Source organism: Squalius cephalus, assembly GCF_949319135.1.
Source record: "Squalius cephalus genome assembly, chromosome: 7".
NCBI lineage: Eukaryota > Metazoa > Chordata > Actinopteri > Cypriniformes > Leuciscidae > Squalius > Squalius cephalus.
In genome coordinates this window covers 30,961,068-30,988,317 of record NC_137128.1, presented here as the reverse complement: position 1 = coordinate 30,988,317, position 27,250 = coordinate 30,961,068, and the positions used below count along the sequence as shown (strand labels likewise).

At 37.1% G+C, this 27,250-nt stretch overlaps 2 protein-coding genes across 24 annotated transcripts in view; both read left to right on the top strand.

Annotated features, from left to right (window-relative positions):
• nrbp2a (nuclear receptor binding protein 2a) overlaps window positions 1–12,999 on the top strand; it is a 32,711-nt gene extending 19,712 nt beyond the window's left edge. For both annotated transcript variants that reach the window (XM_079875569.1, XM_079875570.1), the window contains exons 2-18: window positions 5,469–5,591; window positions 5,770–5,871; window positions 5,967–6,056; window positions 6,182–6,222; window positions 6,858–6,952; window positions 7,374–7,397; window positions 7,754–7,837; window positions 7,999–8,054; window positions 8,150–8,245; window positions 8,337–8,469; window positions 8,650–8,752; window positions 8,853–8,903; window positions 8,997–9,132; window positions 9,540–9,593; window positions 9,679–9,742; window positions 10,028–10,083; window positions 11,046–12,999. In XM_079875569.1, the coding sequence (XP_079731695.1) occupies window positions 5,469–5,591; window positions 5,770–5,871; window positions 5,967–6,056; window positions 6,182–6,222; window positions 6,858–6,952; window positions 7,374–7,397; window positions 7,754–7,837; window positions 7,999–8,054; window positions 8,150–8,245; window positions 8,337–8,469; window positions 8,650–8,752; window positions 8,853–8,903; window positions 8,997–9,132; window positions 9,540–9,593; window positions 9,679–9,742; window positions 10,028–10,083; window positions 11,046–11,144 (1,407 nt within the window). In that variant the 3' untranslated portion in view covers window positions 11,145–12,999. The remainder of the gene's footprint in view (window positions 1–5,468; window positions 5,592–5,769; window positions 5,872–5,966; window positions 6,057–6,181; window positions 6,223–6,857; window positions 6,953–7,373; window positions 7,398–7,753; window positions 7,838–7,998; window positions 8,055–8,149; window positions 8,246–8,336; window positions 8,470–8,649; window positions 8,753–8,852; window positions 8,904–8,996; window positions 9,133–9,539; window positions 9,594–9,678; window positions 9,743–10,027; window positions 10,084–11,045) is intronic.
• Window positions 13,000–14,439: 1,440 nt separating this feature from the next.
• Window positions 14,440–27,223, top strand: puf60a (poly-U binding splicing factor a). 22 transcript variants are annotated; one of them, XM_079875562.1, is made up of 15 exons: window positions 14,440–14,573; window positions 15,390–15,461; window positions 16,696–16,804; window positions 18,243–18,338; window positions 19,142–19,231; window positions 19,411–19,479; window positions 19,782–19,943; window positions 20,049–20,141; window positions 20,246–20,459; window positions 20,767–20,957; window positions 21,250–21,306; window positions 23,080–23,157; window positions 23,807–23,918; window positions 25,733–25,980; window positions 26,339–27,223. In XM_079875562.1, exons 4-15 carry the CDS (start codon window positions 18,258–18,260, stop codon window positions 26,636–26,638), a joined length of 1,695 nt encoding a protein of 564 aa, XP_079731688.1. In that variant the 5' UTR covers window positions 14,440–14,573; window positions 15,390–15,461; window positions 16,696–16,804; window positions 18,243–18,257; the 3' UTR covers window positions 26,639–27,223. The 22 variants fall into 22 exon arrangements, with proteins under 22 accessions (XP_079731688.1, XP_079731686.1, XP_079731687.1 ...); XM_079875560.1 differs by lacking the exon at window positions 16,696–16,804; XM_079875561.1 differs by lacking the exon at window positions 16,696–16,804 and having other exon boundaries at window positions 14,440–14,579.
• The last annotated feature ends 27 nt before the right edge of the window (window positions 27,224–27,250 follow it).

The following is a 27,250-nucleotide window of genomic DNA, read 5'->3' as shown; positions in this document are numbered from 1 at the left end:
AGACAAGGCACAAAGGAAAAACACACATACACACAAAAAAAAAGGGAAAAGGGAGATGCATCATAAAACAGTTAGAAAAACAACTCCATCAGATGAAATCATGTGTCAATTTTTTTAATGAAATTCAAAAAGGGTTTCCAGATTTTCTAAAATAATTCACCTCTGCCCCTCATTGAATATGTGATCTCTTATATTGGTACACAGCGGCAAACCTCCGGCAACCACAATCCAATTAGCACATCAATGTCTTGTTTCCATTTTTAAGCAATGCATTTTTTAGCTCAACAACATTTCAGCAAGCTTAATAGCTTGACTATGTGGCAGGTTAGAGTCGGTAAAATTACCTTATAAACACCTCTGGATCCACTGGAAAATCAATTCCATGAATCTGTGATATTAGATCACATACTTGCACCCAAAACACCTTAATTTTAGGACACAACTATAGAATGCTAAAAGGTTCCTTCTGGACAAGTGCATTTTTAACAGTCAGCCTTCACCAACTACTGGTGTAATGATACAATTGATGCAATCTTTATTTGAAGTGTCAAGTTACTTTTAAAAGGTAGATTTGCTACCGTAGACATCAGTGTTTATATCCTAACTGTATACTTTTATCCCAGTACTTATGTGAATAATGATACTGTGTGGTTGAAAAGACTGTTTCATACCCATAGACCTTAGTCAGGGTAGTGCCATTTTTCTTTTTTGAGAGGAATGAAAACGAGGCTGTGAGGGACAGAATGCAGTGCATTCAATGGATTGTACTGTTGTTTAACAACATTCCGACTGTTCAGCTGATGAAATGTCTTTCTGAAAAAATACTTTCAGTAGACAACAATTTTTAAAAGTTGAGTTGTGAAAAGTTTGACCTTTATACAGTGCGTGCCATTGACTAAATTCAAAATGGCAGCTAACCTGACTAAGATCTATACATGACAACTGCTCCCTCTGTGTCAGTGGCTGTGCGAACGCAGATTTGAATGTTCGCAGTGATCAAACTTATCAAAGTTTTAGATAGCTGAATCGTTGTCGTTTAGGAGTAAGATTGTGTAGGTTTTTGAATTGAGATTGTGATCATGCAGCTCTACATTGCACATTGGTAAACTGTGAGTAATTGTGTTTATTAATTGGGCGATTAATCAACTGGGTTAATTCATCGACTGCTCTTTCTTGAGCCAGTTTGATTTGGCTCTGATTGAGTTAAGTATATTTCAGTTATAATGTCTCTTTAGCTTGCATATAAAAGTAATTCTCTGTCAGTCAATGCTGTAAATTATACAGGGACACTTCAAACATTAACAACAAATAGTTGTGCTGCCTTTTTGGGGGGAGACAGATTTTTTTTTTAGGATTCTTTGATGAATAGAACATAATAACTTGATAATTCATAATAAATATTTTATAAATATACATTATATAATAGAAATGTTGTAAAGAAAACTAAAATTTGTAATGTATTTTTACTATGGGGCAGTTGAATGCTTGATTCTGATTGGTTGACGAACATTCTAAGGTGTGCAATTATTTTCAGGGAAACGCACGGCTAAAGTAGTTCCCAGGCAGGTCTTGATCGCACAACAGTTCCATATCACCTTGCCAAATGATTTAAGTTATTTCAAAGGTCTTTACAAACCACAGAAATAAAACCCACAACGGCACTGGCTGAGCACTGACCTCCGCTTCGCACGTGGTCGCATTACCACCTCGGGTGTGCATTATTTTTCTAATAATTCAATGGCCCGTTGTCAATTATTCCTTACATAAAATATCTGCTATGCTAATGCAATGGTTCACTATCTATTTGAGCCATTTTTAAAAGTTTCTGTCAGCTCATAAATTGATAGCATCAAACACTCTGCAGGTCAAAGTGTCTTGTTTTCCATTTAAACAGAGGGGCGGTGAATGACAGGGGGGAATACCAGCATTTCTGCTCATCTTAGGCAACTCCTCAATTCTTGGAGAGCTTTACCACAAAAATGCAGAGCAGCACGTTTGTATCTCTTTCATGTCGTGTCATGCAATGTGTTCATCTCCGCCCCCAGACCCCTGAGTAGGGTGGTCCCCTCAGGCTGTTTGCTGGTCTTGAGTGACACTGGCACTTTAGCTAACAAGGATTGCTTGTTTTCACATCTGGAACATCTGGAATGGGTCTCTCTCCAGCTAAGAGTGTTTCACAAACCATTTTGTTCCAAAATTACAGATATGAGTGTCTCCTGTATGTCAGTTAAAGTCAGTGCTCTATGGGGTGGCTACCTTTTTGATGGAGAAAGGTGACCTGACGCCACAGAGTGAGGCTCTTCTTTGTATCCAGACAAAGCGTTTAGTCTAGGGTAGGGGGCCCAGTATGCATCTGGGGTTAGTGTGCTGAATTGAAGCACCATTCTTGATGATAATTGTATATCTGAAAAGCTGTACCTGGATATAAATCTCTGATTCATTCAGGTATGCACGCAAGCCATTCACATTTTCTCTCTGTTAATCCTCAATAGGATGTAGAAGAGAGCATTCAGAGTCAGGTTTCCAGAGATGAAAGTGGTTCCACAGAACAGCTCATTAGATTTCTTACATTATGCAGGAAGAGGTAATACAGCTGGAAACGTATCTGTGACAGATGCAGGTTAGGGGATGAAAGGGCAGGAAATGAAGATTGTAATGTTTTCATTGGAAAAGCTTTTATGTGGGCTCATGTCAGAACAGATTTTAAAGCACTGAGTGTGAGATTATATCAGCTTTTTGGGGGGGGCACAGTGTTTCCTGATATTTGGTAAAGTTTCCAAAAACATTCTTTATAAACTTCACACAAGACAGACCCCAAACCCAGAACTTAACACCACAACTACATTTTGACAGTGATTTATATTATTTGTGGGTAGTTTGACGCATTCTACTAGATTTTTTTGTCTGTGCTGCAAATTCTTGATTGGCTATAAAAAGAACTGGCTCATAAGTTATTTGTTCAGTAATCGGATTACACTGGTCACAATGTATGTTGTTGATTCACTTAAAAAAACTGCTTATAAGAATCATTCATTCTAGAATCTGATTACACTGGTCACACTGTGTTTTGATTCACTTAAAATTGGCTCATAAGAGTCTTTTGTTCAGTTGGAGTACATTAATCACAAAGTTTGATTTTGATTAATCTAAAAGAATTTGGTCATTAAAAGTAATTTGTTTGGCAATTGGATTAAATTTGAAGTTTTTTTTTTTGTTTGTTTTTAACCAACTCAAGAATCATTTGTTCAGGAATCGAATTACACTGGTCATAGTGTATGTTTTTGAGTCACTTAAAAGTAACTGTTCATAAGAGTCATTAGTTTGGGAATCGTATTACACTGATTTCACTGTATGTTTTTGATTAACTTAAAAAAATCGACTCATAAGTGCCATGTGTTCGGGAATCAGACTTTGTTTGGTCACTTGAGGGCTGCGTCCGAAAGCTTAGGCAGCCGACTTGTTGCCTCGCTGGCCTATCAGTCAATGACTTTGCAGGCAGTGTTTGCACACGCACAAAGGTACCTCACAAAACTGATTTCGGACAGCGTTCTGGGGTAGCGTAATGGTTTAATGATCTACAGCAAAATAGAGTGAGCTTTGGAGAAAACTACGTGAATTTTTAATGACTGAAATAGTAATTTTTGCTAGAAATGACATAAGTGAAAAATATTGATCAAAAATGTACATTTACACACACTGACGACCAGCCGCAACTTTCAGAGGCCATCTTTATTTTTCTAGCTCAACTGTCACAGAATGGAAGCACAGAATTCTGGAATATCAAAGGCAGCGAAGGATACATCTATGCTGCCTTCAAAAATCGATCAGAAGAAGGTATCTCAGGAGACAGGAAGTGAAACTAACATTGCATTCGGACGTGCCTTGATGCCTTGGAATGCGTCCTCCGAAGGCAGCATTTATCAGTTTTCGGACGCAGCCAATGTTTCACACTAGATTCTGTAGCGGCTGTGTGCCGCAGAACTGGACGTCGTTCCATTCCCTTTTTTTGGTACTGGTTCTGTATAAAATTGGACTTAAAAAAAGGCTCCTAAATTAAATGATTTTAGAACATTGCAATAGTTTTAGGGCATGCTAAAGTAGACCTGCTGTGTCAACAACCCTTATGCATACTGCATTTTAAACATTAATTTAAAATGCACCATGGCTAATAGGCCATAATTTGATAAATCCTAGTAACATTATATATACGTCACTGGAGCACGCTGAGGTATAATACTTATCCATAAAATGGTCAGCCGCCTTTGATTGCCCATAATTTGTAGTCGCCAGCTGGGTAGAAGGATACTCTGGCTCTCAGAGGAACTTGAATGTTTTTTTTATTTGTTTTCAAAGACATTCCTTGTCTGTTTGTGCGGCATCTAGGGAATTAATTAACTCCAAATGTAATTGGACATGTTTTTGGTGTCCTTGTGTTCTCCGCTTTACATAACCCAGCTTTTCTGTGCTCTGCCATTATCAGTAAAAGTGTCATAAAACTAGTTCTGTTTTACTGTTGCCCTGAGGTTGTCCTTTTAATGGTCACTATTTAACCTCTGAGCCTGGAACACAATGGCGAATGACAATCAATGCGCTTGTAATACCAAAATAAACGTAATTTTTTAAGATGAACCTTCCTAGACTTCATAGGATATTGTAATCAATCAAGCACATTATTTGAGCTTGAATTGCTACTTGATACTATTTAGCGTAGTAAACATTATAATGACTCTCTAACATGTACAGCTTATTCTACTCCTATTTTATCGTTCCTGAATGCTCTGACAAATGAAAAAGCTCTTTGTTGAAACCTACCAAACCGTATTATCAATTTGTAGTCATGTTTTTAAATCTGAGATAGTTAAATCCATCCAAGGCCTTTTAGAGGGCAGCTGTATCTCAGCATGACTGGATCATGTTGTGTCTGTCTCCAAAATACATAGCTTGTGTTCAATGATCAGCAGGAGGGGAGCAAATTCAGGCTATAAATATAGAAAATCAAAATATGAAAACCCTGGACGGTTTGTTTTCCTTTAGACAGTTGTGATAATAAAAGGTCTGGTTCTGTCCAAAAAAGGTGGAGACTTGAGGTGTTTGGGAAGCAAACAGCAGTGTGCCCTCTTCTGTTTTGTGAGCTTCATTTACAGCATTACAAAGACCAAAATGGCCAAGAATTTACAGGCCATTCAAAGTCTGTTTTCATTCTCGCTCATCGCAGCCCAAGCCACAACGTGCACCATGGGAGAGTTGTGGAGCAGGGGGCGGAGAAGGGGGCGTTTCTTTCACAGAAATACAAATTTCATGTACTTACAATACCTAGAAGTTGATACTAAAATATCACATTTGCAAACATTGTAGAAAGTTGTGCAATATGAAGTAAATATTGCAGATATCACTGGCTAAATGGTACTTTGTATGAACTTGGCAGCACTAAAACTCTCTTTCCACTCTTTCCTCTCTCTCTGGTTTAGGTCAGTCAGGGAAATGTCCCAGGCATTGAGAGTGCGTACTTGGCCATGGACACTGAAGAGGGGGTGGAGGTGGTGTGGAACGAAGTGCAGTTTTCAGACAAGAAGGTTTTCAAGTCCTTTGAGGTAGGACCATGCTTGTTTTCCAACATCAGTATTCTGGGAGGGATACTTGGCATGCTACACCACAAACATCTGTGATATGTTACTGTATTGGAGCGTCATCATTCTGGAATGGTGGTACAGTGACAGACAAAATGCTTGAAATGTAAAACCAAGTGTGTATGTACTTTGTGTTATGCAGGAGCGGATACGAGAGATGTTTGAGAACCTTATGCAGGTGGAGCATCCGAACATCGTCAAATTTCACAAGTACTGGCTGGACATGAGAGAGAGCAGAGCGAGGGTGAGTCTCAAAACACACCTGATAAAAACAAACGCTTCTGTGAACTTTGCCCTGAATTCAGACATTCACGTTTTCTTTCTATTCGTGCTACACAGGTGATTTTTATCACTGAATATATGTCATCTGGAAGTCTCAAGCAGTTTTTGAAGAAGACAAAGAAAAACCACAAAACTATGAATGTGAAGGTGAGACGTTTCATCGAACATTGAAAGTGAAAACCCTTCATGCAGAAAAGCTGGAGGACTACACCACCTTCTGGCAGAAATATGACAAACACTTAACACACTGGTACTTTCTGTGTGTGTCTCAGGCATGGAAGCGTTGGTGCACACAGATACTTTCTGCACTCAGGTAGGACACTGCGAATTCAATATTATCTCAGAAAATCATCTGCAAATATGCTGTGAAAGCTGAAGTGTGTAGGTAAACTAAAAATATTTTCCCAGCTTAATATACAGAGACAGTTATATGTAGGTTGATTTGTACAAAAGTGTAAACACTGTGGCTCTGTCTGTGGCTCTCAAAACATTGCTTGTTTGTTTGAGCATCTTGACCATTCTAGCATAGCAACACTGACTCAACCAATGGTGCCAGTTTGGGGGCGGGGCTGTCTGTTTGTTTGGCCAATGGCAGAGTAGGGGAGAGTTTGAGGAAAAAAGTTTCATGGTGCTAGAAGTTACACACTTCAGCTTTTAAACCAGTACAATTTATTACTCATAATTTGTCTCTATATAATTTTACTTTTTTTTTTTATTATTATAAATGTTTTGGGGGTTTTTTCTTCACATTTTTTAAACATTCAATGTTTTGCAACTTTATATATAACATTTACATTTAATTATATTTACAATACAATTATAATGAGAGAAAAAGTTTAATGTATAAAAGATTCATTTGAATAGAAAAATAAATGTATAATGTTTTAAACACGTTTTTTTTTTTTTTATCAAGTGTGGGTACTGACATTTTATCCTTTCGTTCTTTAGTTACTTACATTCATGTGATCCGCCCATTATCCACGGTAACCTGACCTGTGACACCATCTTTATTCAGCACAACGGCCTCATAAAGATCGGCTCAGGTTTGACTGTAGTCTTTTACCTTTCATTAAAAGGGTTAGTTCACCCAAAAATGACAATTCTGTCATCATTTTCTCACCCTCATGTCGTTCCAAACCCGTAAGACTTTTATTCATCTTCGTAACACAAATGAAGATTTTTTTTCTTTTTGATGAAATCTTAGAGATTTCTGTACTCTCCATTGACAGCTACGCAACTACCACTTTGATGCTTCAAAAAGTTTATAAAGGGACCAAAGAGACACGGTCACTTTATATGATGAACAGATTTAATTTAGGCTTATTTTTTTCGAACGACATGATTAATGACATCATTTTCATTGTAGGGTGAACTATTCCTTTGAGCTCAAAATTATTTGACTTTTGATCCTCTCTAACATAGAATCTCTAACATGGATGTTTATGTCTTTTCTTTCTTTCACAGTTTGGCACAGGCTGTTTGTAAATGGTGAGTCCACTCTGAGCTCCATATGCCATGTGCACAGGAATGTGGTTATCTCGTCAGAAAGAAAATACAGGCCATACTTAGACTGTTTCTTTTACTTCCTTCCTTAAACAATGCTTTGCATATATTGGCCCAAAATCCTGGCAGTTGTGTAATGTTCTGTAACTTTTCTTGTCAGCTTTGACAATCTAAGACATAAAGAAAGAAAATAAGACCCACATCCCCCTTCAGAGTATTTATTTTGGACTCTAGCCCATGTGCTAGATATTTTATCTATGTATGTTTACTGGCTAAAATTCTTCCATCCATATAATGTTATAAATAGTTTAATTTTAATGTTGTGTCTCCTGTTCCCTTAGTATTTGCTGAGGCGATTCATGGGAATGTGCATCAACATCGAGATGAAATGCGGAACCAGCATTTTTTTGCTCCAGAGTATGGAAGTAAGTATCTGATGCCTTTACCATTTTTACACCTTTTGCAATCTGGAAGTTTTTTTATTCAACCTTGGAAATGTTTTTTTTTTTCAACAAAGAAAAGTTGTTTTTCTTATAATTTGTAATCAAGAAATCTACATTAATATATACTATTTCTTCTTCTCCAGTTGCTGAAGATGACTATGCCATCGATATATTTTCATTTGGTATATGTGCCTTGGAGGTCTGAAAATTAAAATAATAAATAAAATAAAATAATACTATTTTAATCAATACTGAATTATGACCTTTAATGTTGTATTCCACATTCTCCTTTAGATGGCAGTATTGGAAATCCAGGCCAATGGAGACGCTGCAGTTTCGAAAGAGGCCGTTGATCATGCTGGACAGTCACTTGAGGACCCTCTCATGAGGGTAAAAGACTTTAAGCCCATGTTTATAACTAAAACAGCTCTCCTTAATTCTTTTTGTTTAATTAAATGCCTTTATCTCTTCACACTGACAGGAATTTATCCAGTCGTGTGTACGCACAGAAGCCAAGTCGAGACCCACGGCTCATGACCTGCTGTTCCACAGAGTGTTATTTGAGGTCCACTCCTTAAAACTGCTTGCTGCGCATTGCTTTATCAATAACCAGTGTAAGTGGAACATGTAAAAAACACTGTTGTTCATGCCTTCCTGAAACCATACAGTAATAATGCTTTAATTTTGATCTCAGAAATGACAGAAATGTTATGAATGGCCCAATCATCCAAAAGGGAATTTTTGTTCCATTCCTCTTTGGTTTAAGTCTTAAACTTTATTTTTATTTTTTCCAGATCTCCTTCCTGAGAATTGTGTAGAAGAGAAGACCAAATCTTTTGACCCTAATGGTATCATGGCAGAGATTAATCATCGTGACCGACCTGGAGTCCATCTAAAGTGAGTTTCTCAAACAAAATGTGAAGTGTCTGGTGCTCTTCGGTGATTGTTTCCCACGTTTAGACATTTTTCTTTTTCTTTTTTTTCTTTTTTTTTAAAGGTATTCTCATGTCTCACCTCTGGAACTGGACAAATTTCTTGAGGATGTGAAGTGAGTCATGGAGAAGATCAGCTGATCCTTGATTTAGACTGTGTTTGTTTCCATGCTTGTGGATTTGAAACCTTTCCTCTTCTGCATGAACAGAAATGGCATATATCCCCTGATGAACTTTGCTTCCCATCGGCCACATCCTATCCCCCGCGCTCTTTCTTTGTCGCAGGAACAGATGGAGACTGTGAAGACCCCAACCCCAGAACCACAGGAGACTGAAACCAGAAAGGTTAGAAGAAGGTTTATGTTAGAACCAGTGTTGGGAGCAACTAACCACAAGTATTGATGCTATGCCTCATATGAAGCTTTAGGAAGTCTGAATATGTTAGTGAATCAGTTCATTTGTATAAAAAATCACTTAACAGATTTACAGTTCATTTTAAATGTTGTGTTGTATTTTTTGAAGCAAAATATTAGCCAACAAATGTTTGGATGCCTAATGGGAAGTGTGTCCAGTTATGACACTGATGATGAGCAAGGGTCATTTTGAAAAAGCTGACATTTGTTTAAACATTTCCCAGAAATGGTGATCAATGCATCTCATCCATGTACAAACAGTATTTTAGTTACTTTCTATTAGTTATTAGTAATACTGTCCTCTTAAAAACCTGGTGTGTTTGGCTTGTTTTCGTACAGGTTGTACAGATCCAGTGTAATCTGGAAGCAAATGAGGAAGGCACAAGGAGTCATGTGAGTTTTAATTTTTTTGGGGGGGTTGTAGCTTTACTTGGCTTCTGTAAGTATTGTGCATAATCTATCCTTTCTTTCTCTGTAGCTCTCTCTCTTTTTAAAGATGGATGACAGACTTCACCGTCAGCTTAGCTGTGATGTTTTGCGATGTAAGTAATTATCACATTCAAATTCAAGTAATTATTGTATGTATATTATTGTATTATTGTATTATCACATTCAAATTCAAGTAATTATTGTATATATATATATATATATATATATATATATATATATATATATATATATATATATATATATATATATATATATATATATATATATATATATATATATAATTTTTTTTTTTTTTTTTTTTTTTTTATATAAAAAATATATTATTATTATTATTATTATTATTATTATTATTATTTATTATTATTTTTCCCCCACAGCTGACAGTTCCAAAGATTTGGCTAGTGAGTTGGTTCACCATGCTTTCATCAGTGAGGTAAGCATGAGTTCTTCTAACCATCAAGCTTTATTATTTATCTGGAATACGCTTTTGTTCAGATTTTTGCCTCGATTTGCAGTCGATATAAGTTGACAATAGTTTTGGGCAGTTGGAGAGAAAATCACATAGTGTATGTTGGGCACAGACTCAATCTTATTAGCTTCAGATTATGATTCCATCCAGTTAGCAGATATCAAAACATGTTTGATATTTTGAGCTGATTTTAGAACTCGTATCATAGTGCATGACGATTAGCTACCGAAAACCGAAGCTGTCATCTGTCTACCAGTAATGATAAAATACAATACAATACAAATACAATAACAATACAAAATTAACAAATTAACACAGAAAAATTTTTGCATCAATTAATTGACTCATCAGCACAGATTAAACTGGCCCACTCACCTCTAACTCTCATTGTATTTTGTACAGTCCATACTGACTGCACCTACACACCTAAGAATGATCTAAACAATCAGGCAGTTGAGATTTGGTATATTTGCTGTATATAGAAGTAGGTAAAGTTGGATGCATTATATATCCAACTTTAAATATTTCGCCAATATAGTTTACATTTTGTGACAATATAAACAACCAGATTGGATATACTAATTGTATGTTGGAGTTTGAAATGGAATTTGGAAGTTTGGAGTTTGGAATTTGTGATGTGGTGATATGGAGGATTATGAAGCGTTTAAGGTTTTGTTTTAATTTATAACATATAGGTGTAGTGACAAGCCTAATTACTATTTAAAGATATGCATCACTTCCATGGTAAAAAAAAAAAAAGACGACGCATATAAATGAAAAGGTTAAAATTTGGAACACACCACCCAACCCTATTTTTAGTCCCCTAGTGTGCAATTCAAAGGCATCTGTGGTAAGGAATGAAAAACATAGCTCATGTAGTTTTGCTTTATGTGTGAATGTGATTGTCTGGTTTTTGTGTCCTGCAGGAAGACTGCGAGAAGTTGGCATGTTTTCTTGAGGATGCATTATGTAAGCACTGGTCAGGGACGTCCACCTCCCCTACTGCCATGGCTGTGATGTACTAAGCCCAGCTGGTCCTAGAATAGACAGACAGTGCTTGAAGACTGGGCCAGAGCTTGAGAAAAGAGAGAGCAAAAGACTGACTAGAGGGAAATAAGACCAAAAGTGCAACATTACATAATGAAGGTCATGACAAGATGGCTTGAGAATAAGCGATGGGCCTGGGGAGAAAGCTCGTCACACAGCATGGTACCTGCACAAACTCCAAAGAGCTCAAACTGTTTACTTTAATCTTGAAGTTTAAATTACTGATGTCATTTTACCATGACGAAGAAACACACTTCCATTACTTGCAGAGATTCTGCCTTCAGTGCCAGCATTTTGGGTTGTGACATTTTTTTTTTTAAAAGACGGATTAACTGATTTTTAAAAACATCTCTCCAAGTCATCGTGTCTATGGCATAATCCATCCTCATCTAGCAAAGGACAAAGTTTCACACAACCTGATGATTTTTAGGTTGACAGAGCTTCGGGAACCTCTGAGAGGAGGCTAAGTGTCTAAGAAATATTTGCTGCTTCCCATCAGGCAATATGATTGGAGTACGTTTGTTCTAGACTTAAATGTATTATTTATTATTTTAAACAATTAATACACAGCCTTGGTATACATGTTTAAAAGGAAAATGTATCAATGTTTAATTCTACATTTCTATATTATCTTATTATGTATGCTTTAACAGGCTGACTTTGAGCAAACGAATGTACGATACAATGGCAAGTGCTCTTGTTATAATTATATATTTTTTTCAACTTCATTTCTTGCTCTTAATGTGGAGTGATTTATACAGAGATCTCAGTAGCTTTTCTGATGCAGACGGTAATGAACTTTGCAAATATTTGTAAACCGTGGCAATAATGCTATCCTAGAATGGTATACTACCGTTTTAAAGTTTGGGGTCAGTGAGATTTTTATGTTATGAAAGAAATTAATACTTTTCTTCAGCAAGGATGCATTAAATTGATCAAAAATGACAGTAAAGACTTGCATTGTTACAAAAAAAAATCTATTTTGAAATAAATGCTGTTCTTTTGAACTTTCTATTCAAGAATCCTGAAAAAGAAAATCAGTTTACACATAAATATCAAGAAGCACAACCGTTTTCAACAATGATAATAATACGGAATGTTACTTGAGCACCAAATAAGAAATCTTGAGCATTCAGCTTTTCCATCACAGGAATAAATGACGTTTTAAAATATATAACAATAATATTGGACAATATTACTGTTTTTACTCTAGCTTTGATCAAATAAATGCAGCCTAAGTGAAGTTCGATCTGATATTTCCTAGTTTTTAATCAATAAAGCAGAATAGCACTTCATCCAGATGACTTTTACCAAGAAAATAAAATGAGTTACAGTACTCCAAATCCATTTACTTTTATTCATTTAGCAGACGCTTTTGACCAAAGCGACTGATACAAGCTCAAACAATAAATCATAAAAGCGTTTTTAGCAGCTAATAATAGGTTCACTAACACAGGGGTCCTGTTCATGGCTAACAGTGTTATCATGGGATTTTTATTTGCCTTCTTAATGTGAATATGAGCTGATCTTAGATCAGCTGACTGCTCAGAGGTGTTTAACATTTATCTGTTTCTTTGTCTCTTATATTGATTAATGCATTATGATTGCATACAATAAACTGACCATTGACTGAAACAAAGGTTTGCTTTTATAAATCCCTCCTTTGGGTATGAAGGGCTGTTATTCTATTAGGCATTTACATATTCCCACAGTATGTGTATATTTTATGTCATGTAAAATGAATTATACACTACTTTCTATGTATGCTACATGCAAATGAGAACTTGAACCATGTCAAAGCCAAATATGTACTGGGTGCTGTGATGGCAAGAATGGATACTACATTGCAAGTACAACTTGTCCTGTATTTGATTGACACTTACATATTCTGTGAAAACATCTATGTTGCCATGCCGTCCAGAGCAATAGTATCTATTTTAGGGATGCTTTCAGTACTGTGCTCTCCAATGACTTTGACTTCCCAATATCCCTTAAATATATATATATGCATGTCAGGAAAAGAATGCTTTGACAGAATTGTTCATTTTTGTTATATTGGCATGGAAGTATTGCAGCTTTAGAAAACCATTACAAGAGATTTCTAATCTCTGTTTATTCTTGCAAATTCAAATGATTCAGATGTCATGAAAAAAAAAACAGTCACCATCTTCCTAGTGTTATTATGAGACTCGAATGTCTTGCAATGTGATTCATTTGTATGTATATACGAGAGATATATGAATGTACAGTGAGCAGCTTTTAAAATGTACTCTTCCTAATTCCTGGTCTCCTTTCTCATCTGAATCAAATGCATTAACCAGACTTCTGTTTTGGGCCGTTTTATTTGATTTTTTTGTGATGAAGTTGTATACTGTGACATGAAATACTATAACATTAAAATATATTATTAATACTTTAATATGACTGAATTTATTCATGTTTATACATAGAAAATGTCTGATATAATGAATGTAGATATTAACTGAAACTTTAATGGTGCTCTGAGGACAAGGGAATTTTCAGGTCAGGTACAGTCAAAACAAACTTAAGCCTTTTTTCAAGATTTACACATTTCAGTTAATAGTAAAATTCCATCAAATTGAATTGAATAATCCTTACATATTGTTCATATTATGAATTAAGAATTTTAAATGAGTTCAAAAAATAGAGCTTAATAAAACATTTTGAATAAATTTAAACATTTTCATTTTTAAAATTTATGAATACGAATCACATAAACTAAATGGTCCATTCACTTTTATACAAAATGTTTTATTAAGCTCTAGTTCTTTACTCATTCTTAATTCATAATATGAATAATATGTTGTTGTTTTGTGTGTGTGTGTGTGTGTGTGTGTGTGTGTGTGTGTGTAGGGCAAGTCAAGTCACGTGTTTGAACAGTTTTACATTTATACAATTAATTAATTAATTAGAGAATGTTTTTTATGCATTTGATTTACGTTTTTGATGTTTATTGAATTTTGTTTTTCATAATTGTTTTACTGTTTCCGTGCTGAAAATCATAATAGGCTGCATAATGCCAGACAATATATTTATTAATAATAATTGTTCACAATGTGTGTCATTTTTTTCCCTTGGTGATGGAAATATGTAATAGTTTTGTTGATTTTGTTCATTTTTGTTATAGACAAAAAATACTTTTATAGTTTTTGGGAACGTCTTATCAGTGGTGCCACATATTATTACAAGAAAACTGAAAAGTTATGTTTTATTGCGCTCTCGAACGTACACTGTTTAAGCTCCAATCAAAGCCTGATCGGCCACACACTGCAGCTGCGCGCCTCTTACCTAATGCGCTCTCTGGATATCGCGAGATTTCGTAGTCTTCCTCGCGGTGTGGACGTTAGTGCTGGAAGGTGTGCTCAATGGCGGTGGCTGTTTCAGCGGTAAATGTAATATTTTGTTTATTTTCCCTCTTAATATAAACACAGTATTATTTCATGCGCATATAATAATGTGTCCGGATAGAGATTTAATTTAAAACAGCTAGATGCACAGGGGTATGGCTAACTAGCTTAGCGCACTGAGAGCGGGATTTTCTTCCCGGCCTGCTGCTGCGTGTCTCTTTTTAACCACAGTGATTATTTAATAATGTTCGACTGACTATGTCATTTCTGACAGCTAGGATTTACTTAGAACGGTTATTTTTAGCGGGTTATTACTAGTATAAAAACCTAAACGCATGCACTTACTCGCTCTCTGAAACGTTATTTGAGCTAACGCGTTAACCCGTTCACATTGTCTTCCATGAGCTGAATCAACTTCGCTGATGCACGCGTTAATAGAAACGAAGCGCTCTGTTTCCGTGTTTTACACCGAGGTTTGGTTGCAGTTACAATTCGCTTTTGAAAAAAATGTGCATCACCGTCACGCATCTTATTGAATACAGTTTAACCCAACATTATATAAGGCCTCGTGCCTGGTCAGAACGTATGGGATACATAAGCAGCATTTATTGAATGCTGCTCTTTTGGCTTCCTAGTCAGTGTGGTTACTTTATTTGTCAACGTTAGGTAATGTTTGTATTGCAAATCAGTACAGCACTGCATGAACAATTAAATTAGTCTATCCACCAACTACAAGTCTGTTCTACAGACATCTCAAAGCCCATGCTATGAAAAGTAAGGTGAAATTCACCCTTTTAAGTTGGCATGTGGGCACAGTGTACATGAGTTTACTGAAACCTCTCTCTTTCCTTGTAGACTCCGTTTTGAACAGTAAAAGCTCCCCCATATATAATCTCACAAGACACCCCAGCGGAGAGCAGGCGCTAGGTAAGGGGTCAATCCACTGCTCACCCCAAGACCACAATTAGCCTGTCATAAAAGGGGTTTGCAAAGAACTTTCGATGTGTCCTATTTCTTTTTTTAATTATTGAATTATTGCATATATTTGATCAACAAAAGGTTGCATTAAGCAACCTGTGCTTCCTTAATATATTGTTTAAATGTCACCAGTATGTGTGTAAAACGTACCAGAGCGGTAAGGGATGGTAAATAGTTTTTTTTGCATAGTCATTACAACAAAAACACATTTTCACTATCTTGTTGTTCATTATTTGTCAATCAATCCCGTTGTACCATCTTGGTAGCAGACATCCTGTAATTTTTGTATGAATACGAGCAGTGTTCGTGTTATTTGCACTAATATTCATGCATTGGGAGATTTTGTTTTCAGTCTATTAAAGGAATAGTTAAGCTAAAAATGAAAATTATTTGCTTATGTTGTTCCAAATCTGTATGACTTTCTTCATTCATTAGGAGAAACTGAGGATCGGCCTGGTTGCTCTTTTCCATACGACTGTAGTGGACTGGCTTTCAAGCTTCAAAAAGGACATGAAGTAGTCCATGCATCTCGAACCTTATATTTTAAACCTTCTGATGCCAAAACAAACAAATTAAAGTCATTAGTGAAAATGTTGACATCTGCCATTACTCTAGAAAATAACATTTGGTTTGGAACAACATGAGTAAAGGCTCGTTCACACCAAGAATGAAAACTATAGCGACCAACGAATGATGATGTTCTGTTTAAGTGTACGCTGCAGTTATTTCATCTAATGCTTTAAATGCTGGAGCTCATTACATTGGCTGGGATCTGATTGATCATTCATCAGATGGGAAAAAAAGTGTTTCCAATGATATTGTTTCACTGTGTTGTAACTGTGGTGTGAATTTCCTTGTTCTCATGGAATTAGAACGATTAGTAAAACTTTAGTTATCATTTTTGGTGTGAGGGGTCTTAAATGACAAAAGTTTCATTTTTGGGTGAACTGTCCTATTAAGAATCACTGCCACAAAACGTCTGTCTACAAAATATGTTGCCGTAAGGTTTGTCACTGAGGTTTTTTGGTCCTTAACATTAGAGGCAACTCTTTTTCCCTGGATTTGGATGTCAGTGAACTCAAATTGTTGTCTTCCTACCCAGTTCTATTGTTCTAAGTAGGTTTGTGTTTTTCTTTTCCTTTTTTCTTTTGTCGTTTCTCTCCATGTGTCGTCTGTGCTGTAGAACATATCTCTTGGTTGTACTATATTTCCAAAGCCAATGGCAGAACTTTTTGGGTTCAAACCTCCTTAAGGGGGGACAGTGCACCACTCTGGAGTTCATTTGAGCAAAGGTACTTAAGTTTTCTCTTGTGTAGTTTTAAATAAGAGGGCTCAATAACTTTAGCATATGCACTCTAAGGTTATATGGTCAGATATAACCAGATAACAAAATCAAGTATTTGTTTCCACTGAGGGGGAAATTCACCATGTTCCCCTTACAATTTTGTGAGGATCCTGTAAATTCAATGTATACAGAAGGCTTTTATTTCAACAGTATTTTTGATAAGCCCTAGGCTAAACTGAAGGCATCCAAAATGTAGAAAGCAGTTTGAACAAGCTCAAAATGATCTAGAATCATTTGAAATTTAATTATGTAGATGTAGATTTCTTTCCAGCACTAGCCCTAACACTGATTTTTTTTTTTTTAAATGCATTTATAAAGATCAAATAGTAAATTATTTGCATAAAATGCATAATTCGTAATATTGTTCAAGAGAAGTTTCCTGGGGCCGTATTCACAAAGAATTTTAAGGTTAAAAGTAGCTCCTAACTGGCGAATTTAGGAGCAACTCCTAAAAATAATGGGCGTGTCACTTGTAACTTTAGGACTCCTAATTTTTTTGACTAAGAGTAATTCACGAAGCATTTTAGCCCTAAAAGTAGCACCTAAGCCTGGGACAGCTTAAAAGAAGTCGAGAGGACTCCTAACTCACTAAGACCTATTCACAAACCGCTTTTTGTGGCATTTCACGTTGCAATGTTTTGAAATGCGTATGCGGCGCTACAGGAGCTTCCAATCGCGAGGGAACAATTCTGCATTGTAGGCATAATTAGGGATGCAATAACGCCACCAACAACAACCAAAACTAGGCTACTCATTGCATGTAAACTAATTGTAACGTTTCATTGTGAATCAAATTAAAATGTTCTTCTCTTTGCAAACGTAGGCGGAGGCATATAGTGACAGATTAATTCAATAATGTTGCAAAGATATTGCATCAATCCATATGTTTCATTAGGCTACTAGGCTATTTGTTTTGCCTTACTCTTTATTCATTTAGGCACACGCATTCTCAGACCTGTCACCTGTCACTCATCATCGTAGGGGAGGTGTTTGGAATCATTCCCGCGTTACAATCATCAGCCAATCAAGGTGGTCACTTCAGTCAAGCTCGTGCATGAGTAATGACGTCATCCATAGCAACGAAGACTCACTCTTAGTTTAGGAGTTGTCATTTTTCTTTACTAAGAGTAGGTCTGAAAGGCGTTGTGAATAACTTTTAAGAGAAAACTCCTAGCTAAAATCTTTGTGCGATTTAGGAGTACTCCTAGTGGTAAGATAAAATGCTTTGTGAATACGGCCCCTGATGTATTTTATGACTAATACCTTTTTAGTTTGCTCTTAAATTAGATGGTCTTAAAAGCTGTAAGGAAGTTGTCTAGTGTGAATGTACAGTTTCGCTGCAGCTCACAATCGTCAGGTCTGACAGATGCCTGTGCTCTGTGCAGGGAGGCGAGGCTCTGATGATGGAGAATGGACAGAGCACAGCCTCGAAGCTCGGCCTGCCGCCACTCACCGCTGAACAGCAGGAGGCGCTGCAGAAGGTGAGACTCCCCAGATACTTCTGCTGCACATTTGTAGTGAAATCAATGATTGTGTATAATTTTTGAGGGTGGGATAGTGTATCAGACAGGGGCCATCATTTATATTTTTGTGATTTTGTGATGTCACTTCGTTACATTGTGATTAGGTTGATCGGAGAGCAATTTAGGGTATGCGCTTAAGATATTTAAGGAAATCAGCATGAAGAGCAGAAAGAGACTTGTTTCCTGTGCTGCCTTTTTTTCTTGCTGTCACAAAATGACAATAGTAATGAATAACCTATAATAATCAGTGTACATGATACTGAAAAATAGTTGTATCGTTTAAGAACCATCTTAAGTGCAGCCTTGTGTGATATCTGCACATTTAGCTTGAAGCCAAAGTTTCTATAATTTGTCATGTTGAGTCTTTATTGATTTTTCTTTTTCCATGTCCTCTAGCTTTATAAGCATGTGTTTGCTCTGTGCACATGTAAGTAAGCAGTGGACGAGAGCAGAGCCAGTGCTATGCCTTCAGTACTAGTGGCGTCTAACTATCTGCTAGTACTATTCTCAATTGCTGGTACACTATTTTAAAGTGGGGGATCATTCTCATTTAACTTTTGTGAATTTTATTTTTATCTGATCTTTATCTTTGTGATATATTATTAATGACATATACTTTAGTCAAATGAACTAATAGTTTCATCTCGTAAAATTGAATATTATGTCTAGCAAGAGCCCTGGCTATTTGTGGTCTTGCTGAGGTGTTGAAGTTGTTACTTTAGTTATGAAGTTATGTTTACTTTATGTGCTCTCAATTGTAGGCAAAGAAGTATGCCATGGAACAAAGCATCAAGAGCGTCCTGGTCAAACAGACCATCGCCCATCAGCAGCAACAGCTCAGCAACCTACAGGTAAAACTGCTCAAGAACTTGGGAAATAGTATTTTTAAACTTTCAATGTGTGTATTCATAAACGATTGTAATGTATCATAATGTGAATGTTATCTCAAGGACCCTTTCTAAACTCAGCTGACAAAAACATCCCACTGTGGTACAACAGTCAATGACAGTTGGTTTGTTTTTCCTGACAGATCCCTAATTCCCTTCAGATGGCCTCATTAACGATGGGCTTTGGAGATCCCCTCTCACCACTACAGTCTGTAAGTCCAACACAGTTTCTCCAAGTAACTCTGTAACCTTCATTCCTGTTCTATTTGTGAATGTAGTGGTAGTAGTAAATGTTTGTTTTCCCTCCTTTTCTTGGCATACATGTGGTTGTTTAGTACTCATGTGTGTAATGTTTGGAGGTAAAGAAAAGCCAGTGCTATGTCTTCGGTGCCAGCATGTTTATTGTCTGCTGGTTCTATCCTCAATCATTGGTACAAGCCTATGAATGAGAAACACCTTGAACTAGCATATGCCTGGCTTGGCACCATCTCATCATATCAGTTGTCCATTACAGGTTGCAGCACAGAGGCAACGAGCATTAGCCATAATGTGCCGTGTTTATGTTGGGTCCATCTACTACGAGCTAGGAGAAGACACCATCAGACAGGCCTTTGCTCCTTTCGGTCCCATTAAGAGCATTGACATGTCCTGGGACTCTGTTACATTAAAACACAAGGTCAGAAGGTCTTTTTTATAGTTGTGAAGTGTTTTATGAATTACCATTTTATGTTTATTGATTATTGCTGTATTTTTAACTGACGATAATCTGCTCTTTCTGCAGGGTTTTGCATTTGTAGAGTATGAAGTACCAGAAGCAGCACAGCTCGCTTTAGAACAGATGAACTCCGTTATGCTGGGTGGTAGAAACATTAAAGTGAGCACTTTGTAAAAATGAATATTAATAACTTGTGAGCCAACTTTTTCCCCTAAATATTTCAAATGTATGCTATAATTTCTGATCTGTTTCAACACTCATAGGTGGGGCGACCAAGCAACATTGGTCAGGCTCAACCGATCATAGACCAGCTAGCCGAAGAAGCGCGCGCCTTCAACCGGATTTACGTGGCATCCGTGCATCCTGACTTGTCCGACGATGACATCAAGAGCGTGTTCGAGGCCTTCGGAAGAATCAAGTCTTGCACACTGGCGCGGGACCCCACGACGGGAAAACACAAAGGCTATGGCTTCATAGGTGAGCGGGCGACTGCTTCACCCATTCGGATGAATATAAATGTATCTGACTGAGAGCAGTCAGTCATGGCAGAATGCTGTTCTCTACATGTCTCACAGGGGATAGAGAAGGGTGGGGGCAGGTTCCTCACATGCTTTCATAGTAAGTTTTTATTTCTGTTGTCGTTGTTTTCTTAGGCTCTGTTACGGACATTTGTGCCATAAGTACCCGCTGGTAATTACACAGTAACTGTCTCAGAGCTCTGGTAGATTTATGCTGAGTCTTCTTGGATGCTGTTGAGTCTTAGTCCTCCCTGTTTCCTCTGTAGAATATGACAAGGCCCAGTCTTCGCAGGATGCCGTTTCCTCCATGAACCTTTTCGACTTGGGTGGGCAATACCTCCGAGTGGGCAAAGCCGTCACGCCACCCATGCCCCTTCTGACTCCAACGACGCCGGGCGGACTGCCTCCCGCTGCTGCCGTAGCCGCTGCAGCCGCCACTGCCAAAATCACAGCACAGGTGAGCATTTACACACCTCACCCATCTATTGTTAGTCAGGGAAAGTGTGTGTGAGAGTGTGAGCTGCTGCTTCCTTTGACATTTAAAAGCCTTCCTTTGTAAAGTAAGGCAGCGTGATTTTTAATTCGCTTAGCAAAGCTAGTGCAGACACTTGGTCCTGTATGTGAGGGCTTGATTTGAATCAGCTAAGGCATTGACTGGCATGAAGACTCAGTTATGACACAACATTACTTATTTGAGACCGAGGTTTTACATGCAGAAAGATAACATAGCGTGTAAACTCCAAAAACAGATGGCATGGAATCTGTCCCAGCCGGAGAATCGGACAGAAGACTTCCTCAACTGTCTGGTAAATCCTTCAGGAAATTCTGTTCAAAGCACGCTGGTGCCTTTTTGTTTTGTGTAGAATGAGTGTGGGGAGAGACTTGTCTTCAAGACCTCCCAGTAACAGTGATGCTAGGTAGTGAATGTTTACTAGACAGGCCCAAAGCTGAGCAGATTTAGTCACAGGTGACTTTTAAGTAGCACCTCTGCCAATATTTTTTAGCTACATTATGCCTCTTATCTGTAATCTGGGTTCTGGCCCACATAATGATGAATTTATTATTCTGGATGTCTGCTTAATCTCTTGAGGCTTTTATCTCTTGATAGTTCTTTGTTAATAGGTGTGCCTATAATATTTTAATACTGAGATAACATTTTGGCATTTTCTATTGTGGATTACTTCCATTTTAGTTAATTTTATTGCATCTATGCTACAGCATAGATCATGCTAAAATTGCCATACTATATGCTACTCAATATATTGTAAATCTGTATGATCAATGATGTAATTGTTCTATGTTGTCTCATGCTTGTCATACATAGTTTAGTTTAAATTTATATTGTGTAAGCAAATAAATGCATAGGTTTTTAACTTGTTTAGCAGTGTCTAAATTAAATTTATAATTTATATTTAATGATACAGATTTCTAATAATAATAAATTTAGCTTGTTTTGTTACATGTTCTTGACCTTTATTTCAGGTCTTGGGCCTAGTTGCATGAAATGCCTGAATGGTTAGATGCGCAAACCCTTCAGAACAGACACTGCACTATTGTTTAATGTCAATCAACTTTCTATTTCTTTAAGCGGTTAGTTTTTCGCTGCTTTAAAAAAAATTTTTTTTACATTAACTGTTCAAAGTTTGGGTTGGGAAGATTTTTTTTGTGTGTTTTTGATAACTCTTTAATGCTCGCCAAAGCTGCATTTATTTGATCAAAAATACAGTAAAAACCGTTTTGTTGTTTTTACAATTTAAAACTTTTCTATTTTAAAATGTTTTTTTTTTTTTTTTTTTCTGTGATGGCAAAGCTGAATTTTCAGCATCATTACTTCAGTCTCACACGATCTTTTAGAAATCATTCTAATATGCTCATTTGGTGATAAGGAATCATTTCTTATCAATATTAAAAACAGTGAATTAAATTGTTTAATTTAATGCATAAAAGTACTAACCCTAAACTTGAGCAGGTTTTAGTTCTAGGTTTTATATATATATATATATATGTATATATGTATGTATGTATATGTCCGATATAACCCAACTTTGCTTTAGAAATCAATTAAAAAAAAATTGTCATTAGAGGTATCCACAAAGTTGAATATTTGAATATTCGATCTGCAATAGTTCAAAAATTAAAAATACTATTCGAGTTTAGCTAAATGTTGATTTGCTGGCCATAAGTGCAGTGGGTCCATGATAGGTCTTAAGCATGCAACCTAAAACTCATTTATAACTAAATGCACTGATTGGCGCTATGGAGTGTGAGAAAGTTGATCATATTTAATGACAGAATGGCGTCGTCTGTCTCTAGGCACAGCAAAGTTTGGTCAAAATGTCATGTTGGGAGCGAACTTTGTGAGGTGAAACGGAGTTATAATAATATCACCAACGCGATAAGTAATCACATGAAATGCAGGTAGATGCAAATGTACCCCTGAGCAAGCTGAGAAGACCATTAATTTGATCTCGAAACATCCTTTAGGTTTTGTTGAGGGAGACTTGTTTCAGGGACAGAAATCATAAAGCTTTGTAAGAAACGTGGTCGCTTAGCACACTATTATCTTTGTGTCCCTGCAGCATCTGTTGGTGGAGCGCTTTTTCTCCTCATCCGGCCTTATTGTTGACGGACTAAACAACCGACTTTCATCCGAGCATGTAGATATACTTGTTTTTCTCAAGAACATGTGAAACAATATAAACACGATAACCATATGCTGACTCAAGTGTATATATACATTCTGTATGATAATTGACAGTCTGGTTTATAAGTGCACTGCGTGAGCTTAATGCTTCTGTTCATTTCATTCTTGTTTGCACACATTGTTTTAAGCTAAAAAAAACAAAACACCATGATATAACATAAGCTTGAGCTTGTTCAGAAATGGTGACAAACGTAATGATTGAAAAAATGACGTCTTTCTCGTTAAACTTCATTTAAATAATCGAATATTCAAATATTCGAATACAATATTTTTGAAATGCCCATCCCTAGTTGGAATAAATCTTGTATACAAAGGCTTAAGGGACAGCTGAGCATATAGCGTAAACTGAACATGTATGTTGAGTATATCTTCTGCTCTGGAGACAGTACAATACATGTAGATATGTTTTATATATTAATGCTGACAAAAAAAATCTTAATTTCTCAATAGCCCATTAGCTCCAACTGCCGATTTTTATGCAGCTGGCCCAAGGCTTGTCTGTGTGTGCAAAGGTCTGTTTGTCCACTAGTGTTGGTGTTATGTGTGCATTTAACGGGCGCTGTCCAGGCGGTGTTTCTATATGTCCCACTCTGTTCTTCCAGGAAGCGGTAGCGGGAGCATCTATTCTGGGGGCGATGGCCGGGGGTACGGGCCTGAACCTGCCCCAGATTCCACAGGCCGTCATGGCTGCTCAGGCCCCAGGGGTCATTACAGGTAGGTGCAGTCAGAAGTGGTTTGTAGTATTTTGTCAGTATTGTGGCCCTCTACAATCAGTGTTTTCACTTGTGTGCCTTAATCGTGCTGTACGTTTTCAGTATTTTGGTTCTGCATGTAGTTGAATTGTGTGCGAGTGGGGCCCTTTACTTGGATGTCTTTTGCATGAATGATAGCATTTCATGTATTTTTTAAAACAGGATTGTTAGGAACATTTACAGGAGTCCGACCAAAAGATAATTAAACAAACAGGCTTTATTTTTCTTTCAAAGCCTTAATTTGACAGGCATGACCGCCCACACATTACTTAGGTCTACATCATTTAGAACGGATCACTAATTTTAAGTGGTTGTGCTCAGACCTGTTTGTTTTAGTTGCAAAGCTCATTCTGAACGCCCACCATGTTTTCCCATTTCCACATTAGCTTTTATGTGCACAATCTCTCTCTCCCTCAGGTTTCTGTTGTCCTACACAGTACTCAGTTTAACGTGCCCTGTCGTGGGTCGTGTCCACTAATAGATTTCTCTTTTATTTTCTCTTCTCTCCTTGTCTCTTTCTTTCTCCTTTTCTCTCTCCTCTCTTCCCCTCCCTGTCTTTATTCTCCAAATTCGTCATGACCCTTCCCTTTTGCTGCACACTGATCAACCAAGTTTGAAGAGGACTGTTTCTAACCCCTCCCCTCATAAACAAATCTCTCATTCCTATTGGCCAGTGAGTCTCTCAGATCTCAGATGTTTTTTTTGTGGAATTGATCATGAAGCCGAGCCAAGAGGACGGATGGGGTTTCAAATAAAAAGGGGAAAAGTAACCCCAATCTTAAATCATCTTTTTTTTGTTTCAAACTAAAAAAAAAAATACAGTCACCGAGGCAAGAAGCGAGCAGGTACAGAGGAGGAATGCTTAAGCAATGCCAGAACTGTCTGATTTCTACATGTTTTTTGTTTTTGTTTTTGTTTTTTTCACCTTTCTTTTTTTAATGAATCATTTACATGAAAGATAAGTGTTTCCTGTTACTGCTGAGATAAATATTTTCTTTAAGAAATAGTTCATTCAAATTTAAGACATTATTCAGTGAAAGTCTTGATATCCGCTCTAGCACTCCTTGGCACTTTCATAAGTGTAGTAGTAATGCTGGATTCATGTACAAATCATACTTCTCAATCAATTGATTGATCCGTTTCATTCACAAACTGAATGTATCATTGACATTCTCAAGGTCATCTCCCTAATACTGGGATCCAGTCATTAGTTAACGTCTCACTGTAGGGGAAGATGATCAATGAACAACTTATATTTTGATTTGTATCATTATTTCTGAACATTGTCATGCAAACAAGTGGTTTTCAGCCTTTTTTATTTAAAGGCCCCTCGTTGTCCAGAGAAATATTCTAAAGCTCCCCAAATAGCAGCTTTTAATTGACAGCTATTTTCAAACTTTTTTTATTATTATCAGATACTGGGGCTTATGATATTAAATTATGATTTATTTTGGGATTTCAGATTTTTTTTTTAAATATTTGTAATGATTTATTGTGCCCTGCCCACCTATTATCTCCATCCGACTAATATATTGCTCGTAGTTTTAAGATTTCCTTTTTTGTGTCATTATAAAAAGATGTGGGTTTGAAATGTCAGCCTAGATGACAATTTTTGGGTGAACTTTTTTGTGTTTTTTTCAGGGAACAGTCCTGTAATGGCTGTGTAGTCTGGTAATAGTCCATTTCGCTTGCATAGAGAGGGATTTATAGGTGTCTAGCAGAGATTCAGTGTCAGACCACAGTTAATAATATACTGACTCCTGTGTTTTTGTGCAGGGGTGACGCCAGCCCGGCCCACGATGCCTGTTGTGCCTCAGGTGGGTCTTGTGAACCCGGTGTTGGCCTCTCCGCCGTCACTCTCAGCAGCTGTGGCTGCAGCCCAAGAGGCAAAGAAGGAAAAAGAGGAGGAGGAATCCGCTCAAGACGGCACGGGCCAGGAGATGCTCAGTGAACAGGAGCACATGAGCATCTCGGGCAGCAGCGCAAGGCATATGGTCATGCAGAAACTGCTGAGAAAACAAGAGGTTAGTTCTCAATCACTGATGTTTGGGGTTGACAAGAAATGGTTTGAAAGAAGTCTTATGATCAAAAAACGTAGAAACATTAATATTATGACATTTCTATATAAATTAACTGGTTGTCTATTTTAATACATTTTAAAGTTTATTTTTTTATGATGGCAAAGCTGAATTTTCAGCAGTCATTACTCCAGTTTTAAGTGTCACATGGTCCTGATCCTTTGTTATCTTTACTGAATAAAAGTACAGACCCCAAACTTTTTAATTGTAGTGTATGCAAGTTGATCATTTTGCAATGCTATAATGGAGAGAGGTGCTATAATGGAAAAGGTTTTAAACGCTTTTCTGTATGCTCTTTCCTCAGTCTACGGTTATGGTGCTCAGGAACATGGTTGGACCTGAAGACATAGATGATGATCTGGAAGGAGAAGTAACGGAGGAATGTGGGAAGTTCGGAGCCGTTAATAGAGTGATAATTTACCAGGAGAAGCAGGGTGAGGAGGAGGATGCTGAAGTCATTGTAAAGATCTTTGTAGAGTTTTCAGCAGCATCAGAGATGAACAAGGCCATTCAGGCACTCAACAACCGCTGGTTCGGAGGTCGTAAAGTGATCGCTGAGGTGTACGATCAGGAACGGTTTGACAACAGTGACCTCTCTGCATAGACTGTCAAATACATCCTGCCCTACATAACCTTTTCTCTCTCTCCATCTCTCCTTTTCCTCTTTCTCACTTACACAGAAGCAGCCGCCAGCCACTCTTCCCAGTGGTACTGGCTTCTCTTTATAACTTGTAATTATTTTTTATCGATGTTGATATTAATATTATTAATGATCCCTTCTTGGGACAGGCAAGGAAATGCTCATGAATATTTTTTTTATTGTTGCTGTACTTTAATGTGAATGACTGGATGCCCCCCCCCCCCCCCCTCCTTTTTGGTCCATTGGTTTACTCCATCAGATGTTGTTCAAATTCAGTTTTTGTTGTTTTTGCCCCCCTCTTATTGTTTAAAATATTGTCAATAGTCTGTTATGATGCTCTTGGTTTCAAATGCCAGAACAATAAATTCTTCAAATATAACACTTGGGTCTTTTCTCTTTATGAAATTGTATGGAAGCTTGTTTTGTTGAAATGTACCAAAACATGGAGATTTTTTACTGATGGTTTTCTTGTGCTTTGTCCTCTGTTTAAAAGAATAGCAGGAGCTGGAATTATGGTTAACGTGAAATAAACAAGGTATGGAGTGGATCTAAATGCAGCCATGAGCCAAAGTTTAT